General features: G+C 47.4%; 1 protein-coding gene across 3 annotated transcripts in view; it reads right to left on the reverse strand.

Moving 5' to 3' along the window:
• The window catches only part of GMPR (guanosine monophosphate reductase), a 52,239-nt gene extending 40,882 nt beyond the window's left edge, over positions 1–11,357 (reverse strand). For all 3 annotated transcript variants that reach the window (XM_042985674.1, XM_007089756.2, XM_042985673.1), the window contains exons 1-2: positions 11,200–11,357; positions 2,380–2,499 (exon numbers count right to left, since the gene is read on the reverse strand). In XM_042985674.1, the coding sequence (XP_042841608.1) occupies positions 2,380–2,499; positions 11,200–11,286 (207 nt within the window). In that variant the 5' untranslated portion in view covers positions 11,287–11,357. The remainder of the gene's footprint in view (positions 1–2,379; positions 2,500–11,199) is intronic.
• Between the last annotated feature and the right edge of the window lie 11,815 nt (positions 11,358–23,172).

The following is a 23,172-nucleotide window of genomic DNA, read 5'->3' on the forward strand; positions in this document are numbered from 1 at the left end:
CAGAACCCTGTCCAGACCCACCACCTGAGTCAGGCACAGAGCTGAGGACAGCAGCTGCCCTGCCCCTAAGGGTCGCCCGAGGGCCACCTGCTGCTTAAGCCAATCCAAAAGAACCTCAACTGACACCTGAAAGCTTTTCTTTGCGTTCATGATCTAAACATGTCTTGCTAAACACAGGCGGTTGTTGGTATTTTTGAGTGAGGGCGGGAAGGAGGAAATTCTGTAATTTACAATCCCCAATCTAGGACTATCAAGCCGATCCAACATCGACACTTTGCTCCCAAGCACTCTGCACACCATTTCGTGCCATTTACCCCCTCGAGCAACCTCATACAGTAATTCTGGCTTCGTGGACAGAAACGGAGCTTAAGGAATTTAACAGCTGCTTGGCCAAAGTGGGGCAAAGGCCCGAATCAAACGCCTATCTGACTGCAGAGTTCGGGTTCCTTCTCTGTCAGGACCCTCTCCTAACTTCCCTGGGTTGACTTCCCCATCTGCAATTTCCCATTCTAAAATTCCATGGCTGGGGCGCCTGGGTGGCGCAGTCGGTTAAGCGTCCGACTTCAGCCAGGTCACGATCTCGCGGTCTGTGAGTTCTAGCCCCGCGTCAGGCTCTGGGCTGACGGCTCGGAGCCTGGAGCCTGTTTCTGATTCTGTGTCTCCCTCTCTCTCTGCCCCTCCCCCATTCATGCTCTGTCTCTCTCTGTCCCAAAAATAAATAAAAAACGTTGAAAAAAAAAAATTAAAATTCCATGGCTTTATTAACTCACACTGTCTCAGTGGATCCTAGAAACAGAAAGCTCACAGTATCCACACATGGTTTCAGCGTATGCTATTTCACTGTATTCTCAGCGTACCTTGTCTCAAGAATGGTGAGTCCTTCCTTCCTGTCAAAACGGGCAGGGCACAGCAGGCTCTAAGTTCTTCAAGGACTAGTAATCTGATAATTAATCAGGATTACTCATTGCTCCCTGATCCCACCCACTTTTATACTAATACATAATTCATTAGTAGCAATGGCTGATCACAGAGCAGGGCAAGGAAAAGACAAGGAGGAAAAAAAAAACCAAAAAACAAAAACAAATTCCTTTAGCAATGAATTCACTAGCCCCCGGGTCGAAACTCGGTGGGGGCTGAATAGAACTGATCACGGAGTCAGACAGACCACCCCCGATTCCACTTTCCGAATTCATAATTTGTTTGAAAATCTTCCTTCTAATCACTGGCTAATAATGAATCCTAACACCTCCTGAGGTTTGGCTTGCTGCCCACAGCGAGAAGCTCTTTCAACTAATTGGATTTATCTTTTCCCTTGGCAGGCATTATCAATGGAAATAGACACACACACTCTGTGCACGTCGGAAGCAAACATTTCACATCTCAGATGAATAAGGTGTGTTGCATCTCAGACGTAGCTGCGTGGGACAAAGGTCCTGCCCACAAATGGCTTTTCTTTTATTTTTCCCAAGGCCTGGCTACTAACTATTCCCCTTATAGGAGATGAGACTAGTTAACTGGCTAAGCTGGACCTTGTGTGGTTAGGTCTGTTAGGTTGTTACCTGTCCGTGTGAGTTGGGAGGCAAATCCCTTATTTAGGAGTCAGTCTGGGTTTGAATCTTGGCTCTGTCTCTACCCGACTGGATGCCCTGAGCCAAGTGACCTCTCCTCTTCCTCTCTGCCTCAGTTTCCTCGTCAGGAAAAGGAACACACAGGGAGGAGCTGTCACAACATTACACACGTTGTATCCACTGGCTGGCACATCAGTGCCCCATAAATGTTTCGTACATAATTAGGTAATAAACGCTATTGCACAGACTGCATACAAAGGCGGGTCTGCCCTAATTTATTTTATTTTTGTAAATATTTACTTATTTTCGGGAGAGCACAAGCTGGGGAGGGGCAGAGGGAGAGGGGACAGAGGATCCTAAGCGGGCTCTGCGCTGACAGGCTGACAGCAGAGAGCCCCATGTGGGGCTTGAACTCATGAACTGTGAGATCGTGACCAGAGCCGAAGTCAAGACGCTCAACCAACTGAGCCACCCAGGTGCCCCCCGCCTTAATTTTAAAGGCAAGGTCACTCTTCTATAACACGACACTGGTCTCACTTGACAATATCTCTAGTTTCTAAAACTACCAGGAGCATTTTCAAGGAAGAAACGGGTGCAGACCTAAGCCATCTCCTTGAATGCCAAGTCCAGACTCTGTCTTCTGACGGAAAAGAAAAGAAGTACCTCCCAGCAGCCATCAGACTCAGAACCGAACAGTTCGGCCACAGTAAATGATCCGGAATGTCTCACTTTTCTCCTCTTCTTTGTGTCTGAGTGAGTCCGGGCTGGGCTCCTGACCACCTGTCCAGGGTGAGCAGTAGACTCATCCTACCTGTGACATCACTGCTGCCATCTCGAATGTCCCCACGGTGTCCATGTTGGCCACAATGATGGGGATCCCCGAGTAGGTCTGCTTCGAGTTCCGAAACGTGAAGGTACGCTCAAGATCCACCTAATTGGCCAAAAGGGAAACAGAAACGATGTGCTCTTCAAGTGATCCGTGAAGAACTTCTAGAGTTTGGAGCAAGGGCGAACAACAAAAAGCAAGTGCGTGTCCCTCGGTCCGTTGGTGTCTTAGGGGCTGAGCCACGTGCCTCCAAAACAGGAGGGCTCCTGAGGAGTCAGAGTAACAGGTGGTCACCCAGGGACAAAGCCAACGCAGTACAAGGCACTGGTGGCCCGCCATCGATCCAAACCTCAGAATCGGAAGCTCTCTCCTTCAGCTTTGCTCCCAACCCACGGCCTGCCACCTTCCGCCCCCAGCCCCATCCATCCTGGCCCTAAACACCCACGCGTATGCTACATTTCCCCACTTCAGGGCACCGGAGGGACCATTCCCCTTCTGGGAAAATCCGCTCCACCCTTCCCTGCCAGGCATGACTTTCCCTTTAATTCTCACCCACGGGGAGAAGCAGACACTCCAGATTCACCCGCAACGAGCTGCAAACCATGAATCCCTTAACCTGTCAACCTTCTCCGCTTGCTTTGTAATTCTGAGCATCCTTCAAAGAGCTGAGAGGAAGTACAGGGAGCCAGGTGTCTAAGCAAACACACACTTGTTCCTTTGACGCGCAAATGGTGGAGGGAGGGCCCTCCAATTCTCCTGTCACTCCAACTTCGGGGCGTCGTCGTGTCTAACCCAGCCCCAGCGGTCGGGGATCCAGGACAGGTAAACCAGGATGGTGGGCGCAGCCAAAGTCTGCTAGGCACGCGCCAGAGCTAACAGAGTCAGAACCCCTTCTTTGTCCCAGGCAGATCCGAGACCTGCAGGCTCACAGGTTTATTCTTCACCCTTTTCCCGCCCCCCCTCTTACCACAGGAAGGTCACCCCCCCCCGCCCCTGCAGGCTCTGCTGCCCAGGCTGGTTTCTGGCCGGGTTCAGCCAATGGAGAAACTGAGTGGGAAAGTGCAGGACCGTGCGGGACAAGGGAGGAGGGCCTGTATGCAGTCAGCGCCGTTCTCCCAGAACGCCTCGCCTCTGCCTCGGCCTGCGTGGCCTCGGTTCCAGCTGTCAGGGAGTGATCCCAGGAACATCACCTCCTCCCCTTCCGAAGCCCCTTTTCACTGTTGCCAATCCCTAGGGTGCCTCCACATCTCACGCGGCATCTCAGCTGAGTTCGGATATCTTGCGTTATATTTCCTGTCGTACCTACTCAGCACTGTTTGCCCCCTGGGCTGGACCGTGAGGGACCCAGGATCATCCTGAAAGCAGGTGCTTCCCCAGGAGAACTGGCAGGAGACACACAGGGGTGGATCTCTGGTCTCTGAAGTAATTTCAACCTACATTAATCCTGGATAGATCACCAATAATATATACATATATGAATAGATCAGCCATTAATCATTGAATAGATCAGCAATAATCATTCCTTACCACTGTTGGTCTAGTTCCTTCTCTTACCCCTTTTCATTTGAGGCAACTTCTTTTTAAGTTTACTCATTTACTGAGAGAGAGAGAGACAGAACAAGTAGGGGAGGGGAAGAGAGAGGGGAGAGAGAATCCCAAGCAGGCTCTGCATTGTCAGCACAGAGTCCAGTGTGGGGCTCGAACTCACAAACCAGGAGATCGTGACCTGCGCTGAAACCAAGAGTCTGACGCTTAACTGCTTAACCGACGGAGCCCCCCAGGTGTCCGTCCCTAAGGCAACTTTCACTTTGCGATCAACATGTCAAAAAACACCATGGGACATGTCACTTGGCCTTTCGTGCTTGCTCTCTACACAGCTCCCAGAAGGCTTCCTGGGTGAATGGTGTCCTATGTCTGCACCGGCCTTAAACAGCAAAGCTGAGGGGAAATGAGACGCAGGAACTTCCTGACAGGTGAGGCAGCTTATGGCTTTCTCTACTTCCTTCATTATGACCCTTGGCTGGACTTCAGCGAAACAAGTTAGATCTACATTCTGAGAGATAACCGAAGGGGTCTAATTAATTGCAACCCTCTGTGCTAAAGGCACTCCACCATTCTGGCTTGGCAGGCTTAAAATAATCCGAATTCCTTGGTCTCAAATCACTCATACTCCTCCCAAGACGCACGGGGAGGGCAGCCACACTCTGAACCCAGCTGAGCTCGCAGTGGGCTTTTCTCGGCACCCCAAAACCTAGCAGCAGTATGGAAAAAACAGAGCCCTCCTTGGAAAAAGATCAGCCTTGACGGTGAACTCCTGCCCTTATTTTTCGTCTTCCTATGGTAGATTCCATGCAATCCTTAATTCTAGGAATGAGAAATAAAACTGTCTTCCCCAAGTAAAAATAAACTATTGGGAGTACATATGGGGAGTACAAAATAAAAAGCCTCTGCAGAGCGAAGGAAACAATCGACAAAACTAAAAGGCGACCTAGGGAATGGAAGAAGAGATTTGCAAGTGACATATTCGATAAAGGGTTAGTATCCAAAATCCATAAAGAACTTATACAACCCGACACCCATACAATAAATAATCCAATTAAAAATGGGCAGAGCACCCAAATAGACATTTTCCTAAAGAAGACATACGGATGGCCGAGAGACACATGAAAAGATGCTCATCATCGCTCACTATCAGGGAAATACAAATCAGAACTACAATGAGATATCGCCTCACACCTGTCAGAAAGGCTAAACTGGAAAAGACAAGAAACAACAGATGTTGGTGAGGATGTGGAGAAAAAGGAACCCTCCTGCACTGCTGGTGGGAATGTGACCGGGTGCAGCCACTCTGGAAAACAGTGAGGAGCTGCCTCAAAAAGCTAAAAATAGAACCACCCAAGATTCAGCAATTGCACTGTTGACTATTTACCCAAAAAAATACAAAAACACTAATTCAAAGGGATACCCGCGCCCCAGTGTTTGCAACAGCGGTATTTACAACAGCCAAACTATGGAAACAGCCCGACCGCCCCTCAGCTGATGAATGGACAAAGAAGATGTGGTTTATACACACAAGGGAATATTATTCAGCCGTATAAAAGAACGAAATCTTGCCATGTGCAACAACATGGATGGAGCTGAGTGAAATAAGACAGTAAGAGAAAGACAAATACCATATGATTTCACTCATATGAGGAATTTAAGAAACAAAACAAATGAACAAAGGAAAATGGGAGAGAGAGAGAGAGAGAGCGGCAAACCAAGAAACAGACTCTTAACTCTGGAGAACAAACTGATGGTCCCCAGAGGGGAGGCGGGAGGGGGGATGGGTTAAACAGGTGATGGGGGTTAAGAATGCACTTGCTATGATGAGCACCAGGTGATGTATGGGATTGTTGAATTACCGTATTGTACCTCTGAAACTAATATTATGAATTTTTAAAATTTTTTTTAATGTTTATTTTATTTTTGAGAGAGAGAACTGTCAGCACAGAGCCCAAGGCAGGGCTCGAACTCACAAACCACGAGACCATGACCTGAGCTGAAGTCAGGTGCTCAACTGAGCTACCCAGGCACCCCTAAATAATGTTTTAACTAATCTTCCCTGATCTTACCCACACAAACAAAAAGACACACACACCCCCCAAAATACACCTGTTGTTCACTAAAAGAAATAGATATTTTAAATATTCCAGCCTCCTGGGAACAAAACTTGGTATTTAATCTGCCACAGCTGGTCAATGTACCAACTACAGCACCTCCAAATTCCCACTGTGCTAAGCCTGATTTGTAAGGGAACACAGAGTAATGAACTATCCCTCCCCCACCTCAAAAATGCATGTTTCTCCTGCCCTTTAAACACACCTTCATCGAAGTCAGTCCCACAGCCCAACATTTGGGGGCCAAAAGCACGAATGGAGGGGCACCCGGGTGGCTCCGTCGGTTAAGCATCCGACTTCAGCTCAGGTCAGGTTCTCGTGGTTCGTGAGTTCGAGCCCTGCGTCGGGCTCCGTGCTGACGACTCAGAGCCTGGGGCCTGCTTCGGATTCTGCGTCTCCCTCTCTCTCTCCCCCTCCCCTGCTCATGCTCTGTGTCTCTCACTCTCAAAGACGAATAAACGTTAAAAAAAATTAAAAAAAAAAAAGGCACGAATGGAGACCCACCTACCACATTCCTAAATATCTCAACGTTATGATAGAGCTGACAGGCTTCTACATAAGCATAAGCCTTCTACACTGTGTCCTATCCTCCAACCTTGACAAACATTAATGACCTGGAAAGTACCAGAACATCGTGTCATGGGGAGGGAGCCCCTGGCCTCCGGTCCACACCCTCTTCTCGTCCCACCCAAATCTTGATGTGCACACACAGACCCCCCAGTCTGCACACGAAGCTCCTTGCACACACACATCCATTCTCACAAACAGCTGCCGCCTGGCCACTGCCTGAGGTTGCAGTTGAGCACACCCGCATCACGGCAGGTCCCTGGGAAAAAGCCTGGGAAGGGGCCCTTCCTCGCAAGCCTTGGAATTAGCCTGCAGTCATCTGGGCAAGGAAATCCAGGACTCTGAGTCCCTGGAACACGGCCTTCATGAAAAGTCATGGCCCCCTGGCCCTGTCCAGTGAGGAGGGTATAAGGGAGCAGAGGTGGGGTGTGGGGCAGGGCCCCTTTTGCCTAGATCTATAGGTGGTACTGTTTAAACAATGCTCTTATTAAATAAAGGATCCATTACCCGTCTCACCTATAAATGGTAAGTCTACAGGGACAATCCCTCTTATCTTTTTTTTTTTAACGTTTATTCATTTTTGAGAGACAGAGAGACAGAGTGCGAGCGGGGGAGGGGCACAGAGAGAGAGAGAGACACAGAATCCGAAGCAGGCTCCAGGCTCTGAGCTGAAGCACAGAGCCCAATGCAGGGCTCGAACTCACGAACCACGAGAACCTGACCTGAGCTGAAGTCGGATGCTTAACCGACGGAGCCACCCAGGCACCCCCCCCCCTTATCTTTATAGTTCTAGCGAGTGGCTTCAAAAGTGTGGAATAAATTAATGTCTGACCAAGAAGTAAGAATGGTATTGTACCTTGGCCCCCAGCCTTTCTCAGGGCAATGCTTGGTGAGCCCCAGCCCAGCTCTGTGGATGAGTTCTGTCCCTTGCAGCCTTCGCCACCAGCTGCCAGGATTTCGAGAAGCTCGGGCGGCTGTACATTACCAGACAGCCGGGGGGTTCTCCAAATGGAAAAGACCCCAGCGGTTAGCCCAGCGTCTGTGTGCACACGAGAATCTGCACAGGAGGATTTCCAAAACATATATGCTCAAGCCGCTCCAAACTTACTGAGAACCTTTGTGCTGGAGACAGTATGTGTATTTTGGAGTGTCTCCTTAGGTGATTCTGAAGCATCCATTAAGAACAATTCTACTCACACCCTCTAATTTCATAGAGGCTGCTATGGTTTGAGCTGTGTCTCCAGAAAAGATAAAAGATCTGTAATAAGGTCTTCGCCGACAATCAAGGTAAGATGAGGTCAGCCCAACAGGGCCCCATCCCAACATGACTGGTGTTCTCAAAATGGGAAAATTTGGACACAGACACACACAGAGAGGGAGATGTAAAGATGTAAGGCAGAGATAGGAACTATGCATCTATGAGCCAAGAAACACCCAAGATTGTGTGTAAACAACCAGAAAAATAGGAGAGAGAAATGTTACAGACTCTCCCTCACAGCACTCAGAAGGATCCAGCCCATGGACATTCTGATCTGGGGCTCCTCGCCTCCTGGACGGGGGAGACAATACATTTCTATTGTGTAAGCCACCTCTTTTTCTGGTACTTTGTTACAGCTGCCCTGTGAAACTAACATAGCGCCAAGGTACTGAAGTATACAGTGCACAGCCTGAGCTAAAATTCAGGTCAGCTTGCTCCCAGCCAAATATCGTCTCCACTGCCGTGCTCTGATCCCCTGCGAGCCAACGTGCAGTGGACCCCTGAGGGTTGACCAGACCTTTCTGGAGCCGATCTGCCTCTCCCTGGACCACTGGCGAAAAAAATCACTAGAGAGTTTTAAAAGAAGACGGAATTCTCATTGTGTCGTGTCTTCTCTGTCCTCGGACAAGTGGCCAATTCTCTACTGCAAATTTCCTCATGGCCTGACTTCCAAAGTTATGGCTGTGTTAGTAAATTTGTTTTTTGTTCATTTTTTTTTAAATCTTACCCCAGCTTAAGGGCTCAGGTGGGACATCAGAGACAGAAATGGGTTCTCAGGAAGAACTGCTCGGGGAGTCAAGGAATGTCTGGATGTCCCCAGTGCATCATATAAAGCCAAAGTTTGTGCTTACACGTGACTTCCTTTGAATGGATTACCCAACCGTCCTCAAGGAGCCCTGTGGGACTTTATTCTCCTGTACCAGGGGCTTGTGAAGATGTGTGTAAATGCAAAGAGTGGACAGCTGAGAGATGACTGCCCGTCTGGCACAATCACAGGAAGGCCACCTGGGCCACCTCCACCTGGACCCTTTGCCGCTGGGAGCTGACCTCAACTTCATTTTATGTTTATATTTGCGGAAATGCCCTTACCGGAATACTAGAACATCTAAGTGGGTGATCATTCTGCCTCTCTCTCCATTTTCTGCTCACTGGCTGATATCCAACACCAGGCCTGGCTCTTAGCAAAAAACCGTCGCTGTGATAAATCTCGTCAAGAGTCGAAACTCCCTTCCCAGAGCCAGACTCTGCTCTTACAGGGTATGTTTTCTCTCCTGGCTCCACTCAGCTCTGCTCTCTGGTTAGGCTCAAAGCCTTACCACTTTCAAATTTGTTTTCAATTTGCATGCAGGGGGGCACACATTTTTAGACTTATATCTGATGGCACAACGAAAAGTTTTTAACGGCCTGTAAGACATTTCAGGCGTCCACAAGCAAACTGAGAAAACACTGAGAGGGGACTGGAAGCCTGCTTAGATCTAGGACTAACTAGATCCCTCAACATCAACTAAAGCAGGCAGATTATGGGACACAATCAGCCAGGCACCTACGCTATTAGGGGAACCAACTGGAAAGGCAATCCAGTTAACTTAGGTTTCCATGCCCAGAGCTGGCAAACTCCCACAGAAACGGAACTGTGAAAACATTTCCCAAGGGCACAGAGTTCTCACTGCAATGTGGACACGTAGATTGCAAGGTGCCGTTGGAAGCCGGGACATTAATAGTTTCAATCGGCTCAAAGTATGAAACCAGATGATGCAGGACATCATACTATTCTCTGGAAAAGAGTAATTCATTCTATTACCTAAATTCGACATGTTCTACCTTCTCCAGATCCTTTCTGGCTCAGAAAATACGTACAATATATCCTTGTTTTAAACACCCACTTGGCTTAATAAATTTCTCTCTCCTAAGTGGATTCGGAACAAATACTGAAAGAATGTTGAGGCCACCTCTTTATCTGTCGGCCCAGAAGCCCCACCTCCTGTCTTGTTCTGGCCTTAGGCAGTGGCTACCTATCACCCACACCATTTGTTTTTCTTTCAAAAGTCGGCCACTCTTTTAGCACCTTTAAGGACAAGAGGAAGGACAGGAAGAGGGTGGTCCCATCTAGGGTGATAAGGGCTAACCATTCCCGGCCTCCTGCAGTCCGGTCCAGACCCACCCTCTCCGGGTCTCTGGGTCCGGCTGCCAACCCTCCTGCTTGAGGTGTCTTGTTCTGGTCACCGGCTAAAACAGGACACGTCTTTAATCCAAACAAGCCCTCGGCTGGCAACCCCAGGCGCTGCGGTTGGGCCCGGGCACAGGCACAGGCGGGCAGCAGAGTTCTTGCAAGAGGATTTATTTATGGTCTCGTGGAGTGGAGCCTTTGGAAGAGTGTGCTGGCTTGGCCTCCTCCTGTTTACTCCTGCGGACCCCACCTCCACACGGAGTCACTTCCTCACCTCCTTCTCCAGCTCTCAGAAGCCAGGCAAAGCCACGGTCACCAGCACACCCTCCTCCAGGGGACTCCTTCCGTGCAACTAGTTTATCCTTCAGGCTGTGACCTTCCTCAGCCCCGACCGGGGCAGCACCTTCCCTCTCACTCGGGGCCACAGCCAGTCTTCGATCTCATGGACGCAGAACCAGCCAAACTGCCCAGGGGGTCCAATCTGCCTCTCACCCTCGCACCTGTGCTGGGGTGTTTTCTGCCTCCCTACAGCTGTCCAGTAAGTAGAGTGGCGCCAGGCACGCGTCCCCAGCCTCACTCCCAGCAAGGTCACTGAAACGTGGAAAGTAAACCCTGAACTTTTGCCGCTCTGGAATCTGCCTGGTTTTCAGGCATTTTTTAAAAAAAATTCCATTGCTGGAGCTGATACTAACGCAGCAGTCGGTTCTCCGCACTAAGAGACAATGCCAAAATCACAAAGCTCTTGGTCGCTGTCGTCCTCTCCTTTACACTTGGGCTCCACTCTTGTCATTTCTGCCCTACGTGCACCCCTCCAGCCACCCTCCCATTCTTTCTAAATCGGCTGGCCACTTGATCTTTGTTCCTCTGTGGTCTAGTCTACTGTGTACTCCCCCCAGCCCACTCAGCCGGACGTATTTAGAATTTTACGCCGGAGCTGGGTCCCTTAAAGACACCTCAAGTCCTGGCGGGGAACCAGCCGGCTCTCCCCTCTCTCGGCAGATGGGGAGGGCCAAGGGGGTCAGCCTCCCATCCACCAAGAGACACACGGAAAAGCCGGCTGGGTTAGCACATCCCTCCTCCTCCCACCGTCCTCCCGCACCCCAGCTACGCGGAAAACAAATCCCACCCTCACTGCGGCTTTCGAAGGGGCCCACCTCGGCTCGGCTCCTGAGGCTGCTTCGCTTGGGTCGGAGCAGGACATCCTTAAAGTCCAGCTTCAGATCTGCATCTATGCGGGGCATGGTGCAGATCCGCGCGCTGAGGCAAGCCCGGCTAGAGCTGGCAGCTCCTTCCTGCAGCTCGGGCGCCGGGCGGTGGGGGGGGCGGCCCGGGCGGGGGGAAGGAGGCGGGGCGGGGCGCGGGGGCGGGGCAGGAGGCGGGGCAGGGGCTGTGGGCGGGGCGAAAGGAGGGGCGGGGCGATGGGCGGGGAGGGGCGGGGCTTCCCGCGTGTGGCCGCTAGCCGACCAAGGGGCGCGCACCTTGCGCCCTTAAGGCCCCGCGAAGCGGCAGTCGCGCTCCACCCACCCGCGCGCTCCCTGGGCCCGCCCCGCCCCCGCTCTGGGCAGTGGTGGAGGGGGTGGGGGAGGGGGATGGCGGGGTAGGGACAGACCCGTGGCTCGCAAGTTGGCCGGCGTGACATTTTTAACAAACCTTCCTCGCTCCCGCTTACAGACTTGTTGGTTGCGGTGACCGAACTGGCCGGGGTCGGTCGGGGAGGCCGGGGGAATGCGCATCGTCACGTGGGTCACCGAGGTCTCCCCTCCCCCCACCCCCATAGGGAGGAGACTTGGCCTGTGACTGCCTCCCTTGAGGGAAAAGGCCGCTCCTGGGAGGTTTTGCTGCTTTCTCTAATTTCAAGCCCTATGTGCCCATCAAGTGCTGAGTCAGACCTCTGGCATGCCAAAAGAATAAATCCTGGGGAAGTTGGATAGAATTAAGGAGAAGATTGTGGGCAGGTAAATCTATTTGGCGACCCCGGGGATGAGGCCATTTTTTTGTATCCCCTTTGGATGTCAAGGGTATGTTTGTTAGAATAAAAGCGGCGAAGTGTCTAGTCAGTGCAGATCCTGGACTTTGAGGGACCTGACTCCCCTCTGAGGGTTGCCTGTCATGTCAGTTTATTTTTAACTCACTTGTTGACTTGACTGCCGGGAGCCTTTATTGTACATTAAGGATGTGCTTAAATGCTAGGCCTGCACCTTCTGAGTCATTCAGAACAACCCACTGAAGAGGGAACCACTTTGCAGATAAGGCAAATGAGGATCACATTAAGGAAATGACTTGCCCATGGTGGCCTTAAAGTTAAATATAAATTGCTCGGTCGTTAGAACTTACTGCAACCTTAACTAAGGCCGCTTTTGCCCTGAGGCTTTGCTCTGGGGGGGTTCAAAAGCTGACTCCCACTGCTTGCTAGCCGGGTGAACTTCCGGGGAGTCGCTTTACTTTTTTAAACCTCAGTTTTTTAATAGGTTAAAAGAGAAAGAAGAAAAAGATTTAATGTCATCTCCCAGGCTTTTGTGAGACTCAGGGTGTGTGTGTGTGTGTGTGTGTGTGTGTGTGTGTGTATTTGCACGCACAGGCACACACACACACACACACACACACACACACCATTTATGTACCCTGAATTATTGAATCGCCTGAAGCTAATATAACACTGTTAACTAACTGGAATCACAATAAAAACTTAAAAAAAATAAAGTGTGCTTACACAGGCAAAAAGAAATGTATGTCCCCTAGTTGCTCAGTAAACGATAACTAATAAGGGTCGCATGTTACATTATGTGCCTTCTACTTTCCAGCCTCTAAGTACGTTGTTAAAGGCAGGAATCGTCTTTCACTTTCTTGCAGAGGACTTGCAGCCTCTGGCTGTTCTCAGTGAACTCATATTCGGTATGGCTCACCGGAGAGATACATCACAGCCTTCATTTAGCACAAATGTCTGCAAATTACAGAGGCCTTCGCCCATCCCACTTGCTCTCACTCTCCTTGCTCTCACTGTCCTCGCCCCATGGGAGGTTCTTAAAGTTTCAGGGAAGGAAATGAAAGTTATCAGGGAGAGAATGAAAGTTACCATAATTAGTTGGGTCAGTGAAATTTTTATGGCCCTTGTCAAACCGCTGGGAGCCAGGCAGATGTGCTACTTATTCCAAAATAGTAAAGAGGAACCTAATCTAAGAACCTAATCTGGGGGCTCCTGGGTGACTCAGTCAGTTAAGCATTCGACTCTCAGGTCACGATCTCACAGTTTGTGAGTTCAAGCCCTGAGTTGGGCTCTGTGCTGTGTCAGCATGGAGCCTGCTTGCAATTCTCTCCCCTTGACTCTGCCCCTCCCCCACTCATTCTCTCTCTCTCTCTCTCTCTCTCTCTCTCTCTCTCTCTCTCTCATTCTCTCTCTGTCTCTCAAAATAAATAAATAAGCTTAAAAATAATAAAATAATAAAATAATAAAAAGAGCCTAATCTGATCATGAGTTTCTAATCAAAGACCAAAGTGGGGGGGGGGGGGGGAGGATGCCTGGCTGGCTCAGTCGGAAGAGCACGTGACTCTTAATCTCGGGATTGTGAGTTCAAGCCCCACGTGGTGTGTAGAGATTACTTAAAAATAAAATCTTAAAAAAAAAGTATAATAAATGAAAGTACTTAAAGTTGTAAATGGACTGAGTAATAGATATTCAAAGACTTTTAAAGGTGATTGTTACCATTTGGTAGATGTAGAATAACATTTTTAAGTAGACTATATAAACTCAACAAAGAAACAAGTTTTTAAATTTGCACTTTGGCTAAATTCAATGGTTTTTTTTGTTTGTTTGTTTGTTTTAAGTCAAAATACCTGAATGGCTATTTCTGAGATCTGCCCGCAGGGATGCAAATAACTCATATATAACACCGGTTGTTCCCCAGGCCAGACATTGTACCAAGTGTTCTATGTGTGTTATTTTTTAGTTCTTCCACTCGATGACACTAGGAGATGGTCGCTATCACTATCTCGTCTTTACAGGTGAGGGTGCTGAGGCCACAAAAGCGCAGATTGTAAAGTTAGCTGGGGTAAATCAGCACTCAAACCCAAAGCTGACTCTTCACTGCCATGCTTCCCCCAGGCTACATTGTCACATGTCACAGAGTGTCCCCACTACCAGAGGTTCTTCACCTTGGGTCTAAAACCCCAAGAGGTCTCTAAGTTCAAGGGGTCTGAGAACTTGAGTGGGAAAAGAGTTATGTCTGTATTGTCACTAACTTCTCATTGAAATTTAGCATTGCCTACAATTGTGAATGTGGGCAACGGACAATAGTTTACTAACACCACCTATGACTGTCTCATCATGTCACAGATATTTTCATCCCTCTTTGTAATCACTGAGACCCCTCCTCTCTACTTCAAAAGTATGATAGCTATTAAATATGCCATCAGATCTTGTCATTTAATGCATTACTAAAGGAGTATGTAAAATACTGTTAGAAGTAAGCCCATCCACCCAATCAGAGGACGGATGCCGAGACTCAGAGCACAGCGAAGCCAGGCTTTAATCAACATTCTTGCAAGAGCAGGTGTCTGATGGACAGGCACACTGGGGGCAGTTACAGCAGACAGTGTATCTCCTAGCAGGCAAGTCCCTCCCCTGGTTCCTCATTGGCTGAATACTATAGAGGTAAGTCCCTCCCCTGGTTCCTCATTGGCTGAATACTACAGTGGTTACAGCCTTACCCAGATGTCGCTTATGCCCATGTAAGGCAAAAGGTAGTCTGATTGAAACAAACGTACATTCCCTGAGGTGGCACAGAGACTTTCAGTCCCTCCTCTGTTTGTTCTTTGGCGCATGCTCATTGCAAAGCCCCTGAAAATAAGCCTGCTGCAAAACGGAGAGGGGAAGAAGGATCAGGAAGTGAAGTGTCTAAGGGTTTGGGACCCCATTGTTGGGCGGGGGTTCCAATAGGTTTTAAACCTACTGTTAACTAGACAGCACAGCTTTTACTTGGTATTTCTGAAAATGAATCATCTTCATTACTTCTCACAAATACTACAGCCCAGTTTGTTTGTATTTAATACCTGTATTGCAATATAATTCGTTTCCTTGGCAATCTTGTGTGTTTTATGTGATGCACTTAAAAATATTACTCTCAGGGGGCGCCTCGGTGGCTCAGTTGGTTAAGTGTCCTACTCTGGATTTCGGCTCAGCTCATGATCTCACAGTTAGTGGGTTCAAGTCCCATGTCAGGGTAGGTGACAGTAAGGAGCCTGCATGGGATTCTCTTTCTCCCTTTCTCTTTGCCCCTCCCACGTGCTTGCTTTCTCTCTCACACACAATAAAAAATATATATATTATTCTCAGGTTTGCAATTTCAGTTAGCTTTTTAAGAAATTTTCTGTTTCTTTTTTTTTTGAAAAATTTGGTACTAAGAGACCGTATTCGATTGTTTTTGCACGATTAAAAAAAAGAATGAGAAGTCCTCCAAAGGTATCTCTTGTCACAAGAAAAAGGCTAAGAGCCCCTCCCCACTCCCCGCCCAGATTCTAGGTTTCCCAAGGTCAAACATCTTATTTGTATTGCATAGCTGAGATCTGGCATAAAGTGTGTGATCCTCTGGAGGGTGAATCAGTGACTGCACGTTTGCAGGAAAAAGAAAAATGACGTAGAACCCAGAGGTGGAGAAATGGTAGCTGCTTGGAGAAACTCTAGTTCCATTTGAATCTGAACTCAGAATTAAGATACCTGCTCAGGACCACAGGAGGTCCAGACAAGCCAGGCGCTGAGGGGGGCCTCTCTCAGGATCACACAAGGAACCATGCATCCTTAAATTTTCCTTTTCCGGCCCCAAAACTGCGTCTTCCCAAGAGTGGGGTCTGTGTCTCTATTGCTTGTTTATTATTTTTATAAAGGCTTTATTGAGATAGAGTTCACACACCAGACAAGTCACTTTTCTAAAGTGCACACGTCAGTCCTTTTTAGTCTATTCAGAGTTGTGCTTCGATCACCACGATACGTTTCAGAACTTTCGCATCACCCCAAAAAGAAATGCAGCACCCGCTCGCGGCCACTGCCCATTTACGCACTTTGCCCCCACCCCCCATAATTTCAGGCAGCCACCCATTAACTTTCTGTCTCTCTGGATTTTCCTATTCTGAACATTTCATATGAATGGAATATATACTATGTGGCTTTTGTCATTGGCTTCTTTCACTTAGCATATTTTCCAGGGTCGTCTACATGGTAGCACACACAGCTATTCCATTCCTTTCTGTGGCCAAAGAATATCCTACCAGTCCTCTTACGTTTTGAACCCCGGATGCCTCGTTTGCTTCACCCTAGCCCCAGACATGTAACGCCAGTCATGAAGTACTGATTAAAGGTTCTTCTGATTTCCCAGGAAAGAGATTTCTGGAGGAGGATGACATACCTCCATGAAAGTATCGGAAGTTTCTGGAGCTGAGATTCTGGGGGACTGCGCACCTTATGAAGAGCTTTGCAGATTGGTATCGAACACTGATCCACACTCCACAGGGGCCAGGCATGGGGTCCCATCCAACCTTGAGTTCCAGATACCATCTATGTGCTGGGCTTCTCAGGGGGGCTTTGATTAAGGGCTAAGCAGACATAGAGCAGGGCTGAATATAAATTCTGAAGGTCTTAGGGTATAAAAGCAAAACCACAGCTTCTGTCTTTTTCCCTCTATTTCTTGACCCTTCAACACACTACAGACTTCCCCCCTACACACACACACACACACACACACACACACACACACACTTGAAGCACATGGCTATCTAAACCTTGTGAATTGTCAATAACATTAATATAATGTAATTCATAGCAGAGGCCACAGCTGACAGCCCACGGAAGGTACGCTTGGTTTGGCCAAGGAACAGAGAATTTTTTAACGTTTTCAAAAATGTTTATTTATTTATTTTGAGAGCATGAACGTGGGAGGGACAGAGAGGGAGGGAGAGAGAGAATCCCAAGCAGGCTCCACACGGTCAGTGCAAAGCCCGACGCCGGGCTCAAACTCACAAACTGTGAGATCATGACCTGAGTCAAAACTAAGAGTCGGACGCCTAACCAACCGAGCCACCCAGGCACCCCAACATTTTTGATCTAGCAGCCAACAGCTAAACACTGAGAATTTTTACACTGAAAATCTGAATGACTAGCTCGCTTTTAGAAATTGGGAGGCCTGTCCTAATTGGGTCATCATCCCCTCAGAAAAACACCGTCTGCTAGAAGTCACCAATGTTGTCTCCTTAGATGGGGCAGAGGGTCTCTAATGACTCTAATGACAATTAATTCAACCTTCCTGGCACATTCATAGTCATGTAAGTTCTCAGCCCCTGATTGATAATATATGCTGAGAACAGTGCCTCGCTTTGTACAGAGAAACTAAATATAAATTTAATTTGCTTGTCTTCTGGGGGCACGGAGATTTGCATGTACACGTGTGTGCATGCTTATTTAACTTATTTAATTAGACAAGCCAATGGCATCACAACAGCATTTAGACTACTAGATACAACACCACAACAAGGGGATTTCCCTGTAGGATGTGATTCTACCTTTAAGATAACACTAGAAATTAAAACTTATCATTGTATTATTCTAAAGGTTGTTATTATTACAATGAATCAAAATTAGTCTGGTATAATCATCATCCTGGTGATCTCATTTCTTTTTTTTTTAAGTTCATTTATTTATTTTAAGAAAGAGAGAAAGGGTGTTTGTACATGAATGGGAGAGAGGGGCAGAAAGAGAGGGAGAGATAGAATCCCAAGCAGGCTCCACCCTGTCAGCACAGAGCCCAGCATGGGGCACAATCTCACCCACCGTGAGATCATGACCTGAGCCAAAATCAAGAGTTGGACGCTTAGCCAACGACGCCACCCAGGTGCCCTATTGATCTCATTTCTTTTGATTAAAATCTTCAGTGTTAACTAATTTGCATGTAAATTTTAAAAAATAAAAACTAAAATTAAAAAAAGAAAAGAAAAGAAAAAAAAATCCTGAAACCATGTTGCACCATATACTAACTAATTTGGATGTAAATTTTAAAACATAAAAAAGAAAATTAAAAAAAGAAAACAAGGGGCGCCTGGGTGGCGCAGTCGGTTAAGCGTCCGACTTCAGCCAAGTCACGATCTCGCGGTCCGTGAGTTCGAGCCCCGCGTCGGGCTCTGGGCTGATGGCTCGGAGCCTGGAGCCTGTTTCCGATTCTGTGTCTCCCTCTCTCTCTGCCACTCCCCCGTTCATGCTCTGTCTCTCTCTGTCCCAAAAATAAATAAAAAACGTTGAAAAAAAAAATTAAAAAAAAAAAGAAAACAAAAAAAAAAAAATTTCAGTGTTGACCATCACGTAGAAGGGAAGAAAATAATCTGCAAATTAAAATCCCCTGCAGAGTTTGCCTTTACATGTTAACATGGCGTTCGGCCAGTTTATTGGAAATGTTTTCTTGCACATTTTTCTCTGAGGTAAGGTCTCCATTTCTTAACTAAATTTTGTTTCCAGCCTAGGCAATGTTATCTGAAACTGAAAGATTACTTTGACTTTGCCTTTCTTGATATTGCCATAATTTCTACCTCTGAAGATGCCTTTTTTTTTTAATGTTTATTTATTTTTGAGAGACAGAGACAGAGCAGGAGCGGAGGAGGGACAGAGAGAGAGGGAGACACAGAATCCGAAGCAGGCTCCAGGCTGACAGCTGTCAGCACAGAGCCCAATGTGGGGCTCGAACTCACGAACCATGAGATCATGACCCGAGCCGAAGTCAGACACTCAACCAATGGAGCCACCCGGGCACCCCTGAAGTCCCCCTTTTTTTTTTCTAACAAAGTCAAATACCTTGAAATATTTGGTAACATGCCAAAATAATTATATTTTTAGATAAATACAGCCACATGCCCACAGGTGACAGTTTCTCTCTGCTTCCAGAGTCACGTAAGAGGCCGTCCCGCCCCTCCTTTGGGCGCGCGGTCCTTGTAAATCTCAGACCACAAACTCTGTGTGCCAGAAATCTGTTCCTCTTTACTTTCTTTCAGATAACTTGGACTTGGTTTCTAGCTTCCTGTCTTGCTGAGATGAAGGCAGGGTTTCGTTTCCAGTTGTCACCGGGGCCTCCCCTACACCAGGTGTGTGGGTCTTGCAGCGACAAAGGATGGAAGCTGACTCTGCATCCGTCATTGGCCACACTAGTGGTCCCATTGTCTCAGTTCCCAAGGTCCCTGTGGTCCTGTGGCTCTGATGCTTCTTTGCTCCTTGTGGGCAAAGGCATTTTGCTGAGACTAGGAACCCATGCCAGGGGCTCCCTCCTTGCTCTCTGTGCCACATCTCCCAGCTGCTGAATAGGGAAGGGGCAGGTTTGCAGAAAACCCACACTTCTTTCCCGAATCCAGAAGAGTAGTGCCCTTTTCTGCCTCACCCATGTTCTCCGTAACATGCTGACTTTCTCTCCCACTCCCCCCCCCACCCCCCGCTTACCCTGGGGACACCCAACACAATCTCCTCCATGTGTTTATGCCTTCACAAAAGGCAGGAAGTGTTGTGGGTTTTTACTTTCAGCTCTGCACAAATTCTCTAGGTAAGAAAATATAGGGGCGCCTGGGTGACTCAGGCGGTTAAGCGTCCAACTCTTGATTTCAGCTCAGGTCATGATCTCACAGTTTGTGAGATCAAGCCCCACATCAGGCTCTACATTGTCAGTGCAGAGCCTGCTTGGAATTCTGTCTCTCTCTCTCTCTCTAAATAAATAAATAAACTAAAAAAACAAAACAAAAAACAAAGAAAATATGAAGAGCTTTAATGTGTGCTTGAAATGAGAGAATCAACACTATACAGAGAACAAAAAAATTAGTAGTTCAGGAAAGGTACCTGCCTGCAAGGTATCGGATTACCAAAATACAGCTAATAAAGGTGACATTTAAGTGCATTTTCCTTGAAAGGAAAAAGGAAAGAAAGAAAGAAACAAAAAGGAAGTCATTTCTTTTATTCCTTCAGGAAGTTCTTTGACCAACCTTGAGCCTGCTGACTGTTCTAGTTAGACTGTTTGAACACATCAAAGCAAGTGAGTGCAAGTTACTTTTTAAAGCAGAGTTATTGGGGTGCCTGGGTGGCTCAGTTGGTTGAGCACCCGACTGTGGCTCAGGTCATGATCTCGCGGTCCGTGAGTTCGAGCCCCGCGTCGGGCTCTGTGCTGACAGCTCAGAGCCTGGAGCCTGCTTCGGATTCTGTGTCTCCCTCTCTCTCTGATCCTCCCCCGTTCATGCTCTGTCTCTGTCTGTCTCAAAAATAAATAAAACATTAAAAAAAATTAAAGCAGAGTTATTGTCTATAAAGTTCTTTAAATATGAACAGCTGCTGTATACAGGTCAGATGTCACATTCATTTAATTTTTTTAATGTTTATTTATTTTTGAGAGAGACAGAGTACAAGTGGGGGAGGGGCAGAGAGAGAGGGAGACACAGAATCTGAAGCAGGCTCCAGGCTAGCAGCAAAGAGCCCGACCCGGGCCTCGAACCCACCAACCAGTGAGATCATGACCTGAGCCAGAGTCAGCCACTTAACCGGCTGAGCCACCCAGGTGCCCCCAGATGTCATATTCTTGAATGAGAAAGCCCATGACAGTTGTAAAAACTTACGATAATACTAGCTAGCTTTTGTTAAATAATTACTATGCTCTAGGCATCCTAAGTAAGTATTTGTCGTATATTACATCATTTAATCTGCAAACAATCTTATGCATTAAGTTTACAAATGTGGAAACTGAGGCATGTGGATCAATTATTTAATTGGCTTCAAGATGAAGGCAAAGATATATCTGCTCCCAGAGACCCAAATCCTAACCAGTATCCATATACCTGCCCGGGTGCGGAAATGCTTTATTGTTTTTTTTTTAATTTTCTTAATGTTTATTTATTTTTGAGAGAAAGAGACAGAGCGTGAGTGGGAGAGGTGCAGAGAGAAAGGGAGACACAGAATTGGAAGCAGGTTCCAGGCTCTGAGCTGTCAGCACAGAGCCTGATGCAGAGCTCGAACTCACAGACCGCGAGATCATGACCTGAGCTGAAGTCAGACGCTTAACTAACTGAGCCAGGTGCCCCCAGAAATGTCTTATTAAAACAAGATCAAAGTAGCAAAAGGAAAAAAGGGCTAGACAGTAGCATTTTCACATTACTGGTATTTACTGAACACCCACCAGGGACCAGCACCCGTGTTCTTACTCAGAATTGCTGAACTAGACAATTTTAAGAAATAGAGGACAGATTCCTTTCCCTGGTTTCCAGTTTGGACTCATCACTGATTTCAAGTCCCTGTGGACGGCAGATGTTTCCTTTACGTGGACACGCTATTGTGTATCTTAATATTTCTTTAAAATGCTATTCCACTATTTCTTTTTTCTTTCCTCTGTAATCTACAGATTTTTTTTAAAAAAAGTCAAATGGGGTGTCAACGCACAGTCAGGTTTATTCTGGGGCCGTTGTTATTTTTAAGTATTGGCTCAGAATGCCGTGTTAGCCATGAAGCCCCATCTCTGCATTATCCTTCTCCTTTTCTACTATGCCCAATTTAGATCCTGTGTTAGGAAACCAAGTACTACCCTAATTGCGTCCTATCAATTACAAGTCCTGTGCAAGAACTCTCCGGGCACCGGCCACCATCACTTCCAAATTAGGACTTCTCGGTAGTCGCTTCTCATTATTTACCGTAGTCATGTTCTCTAAAGTCACCTCAGACCCCGAATTTCCAAACACTGACCTGCTACCCCCAGAGGAAATACGGGGTTAGCTTCTCGAAGACCTCTGTGGCCACAACATTTTTATGAGCAAATCGATACATAGCCTTGTTTATTCATGTTTCTGCTTGAAAATGCCTCGTTTAATATCTAGTGCTGATGCATCGCCATGGGACTCACAAGCAACGGCACTGGATCTCATGCCCAAAAGAAACTTACGGAAACGCACATATTTGCTCCACAAGACACATTGCAGCCCTGTCACGCTTACAGACACTCGACGGTGCTCAGCGTTATGCTTGAAGCCATTTTACACAACCACATTACCAAGAAAGAGCATAAAAATGTCGAAAATGTGGCGTTAAGTAGACCGCAAAAAACACACTCGCTCATCGTTCGAGAGCTGAAACAAGAAGGCAAAACATCACCTTGTTCAGCCTCAGCTGGGAACCTGTGAGTTGGGCAAAGCAAATTTTTTGCCTCTCTGCACGCCCCCAGACGACCAAGAACTCCCAGAACAGCGAGTATTGATCTGGGAGTTACAAACACATGCTGTAAATACAGAATCTGTGAATAATTGCGGATTGACTGCGTTTCTCTGCCGGACGGCACCATGAGTTCACCTTACTACATGCGCCTTATTACATTACATCTGCACGGAGGTGGCGATTTCACCCGACCTGTGGATAAATCTGTTCTTAACTATTTTACTTTAACAAATCTTAGCATTTTGCCACCTCTGTTTCGGAAAGTTATTTTTTATTTTTTTATTTATTTTTATTTTCTTTTTAATGTTTTTATTTATTTTTGAGACAGAGAGAGACAGAGCATGAGCAGGGGAGGGGCAGAGAGGGAGGGAGACACAGAATCCGAAGCAGGCTCCAGGCTCCGAGCTGTCAGCACAGAGCCCGACGCGGGGCTCGAACTCACGGATTGTGAAATCATGACCTGAGCTGAAGTCGGATGCTCAACCGACTGAGCCACCCAGGTGCCCCTGGAAAGTTATTTTTTTAAAAGAAGTGAAAAACGGACTCCACTGTGCACCCCACTTGCCCTTCCTCTTCCTCTTGCTCCAAAGCAGTCACTGTTCCAAAGTTCAGGTGTGTGCATTTGTACGACAGGTACCCACGGACGGCAGAGCTTCAAGTAAAAGGTGTTTACCGTATTCCCAGTACTGTGAAAGAGCTTCAACCTGCAATGGAGTTGGGGGATAGAAAGCGGAAAATCTCACACATGTGCTGTCAGGAAAACAAGACTTAAGGGGTGGAAGACTGGTTTTCCATAAATGCCCCGTTTACAGAAAACAAGAAACGACTTAGGTCAGGTTGATCTCACCAAAGAAGCTGAATTGTTTGTGTGACTGGACCGGTTTTGTTTGCCCAAGGAATTTTCAAAGCTGGTCTCCATTTGTTTTTT

The sequence above is a fragment of the Panthera tigris genome, chromosome B2 (assembly GCF_018350195.1).
Source record: "Panthera tigris isolate Pti1 chromosome B2, P.tigris_Pti1_mat1.1, whole genome shotgun sequence".
Lineage (NCBI taxonomy): Eukaryota > Metazoa > Chordata > Mammalia > Carnivora > Felidae > Panthera > Panthera tigris.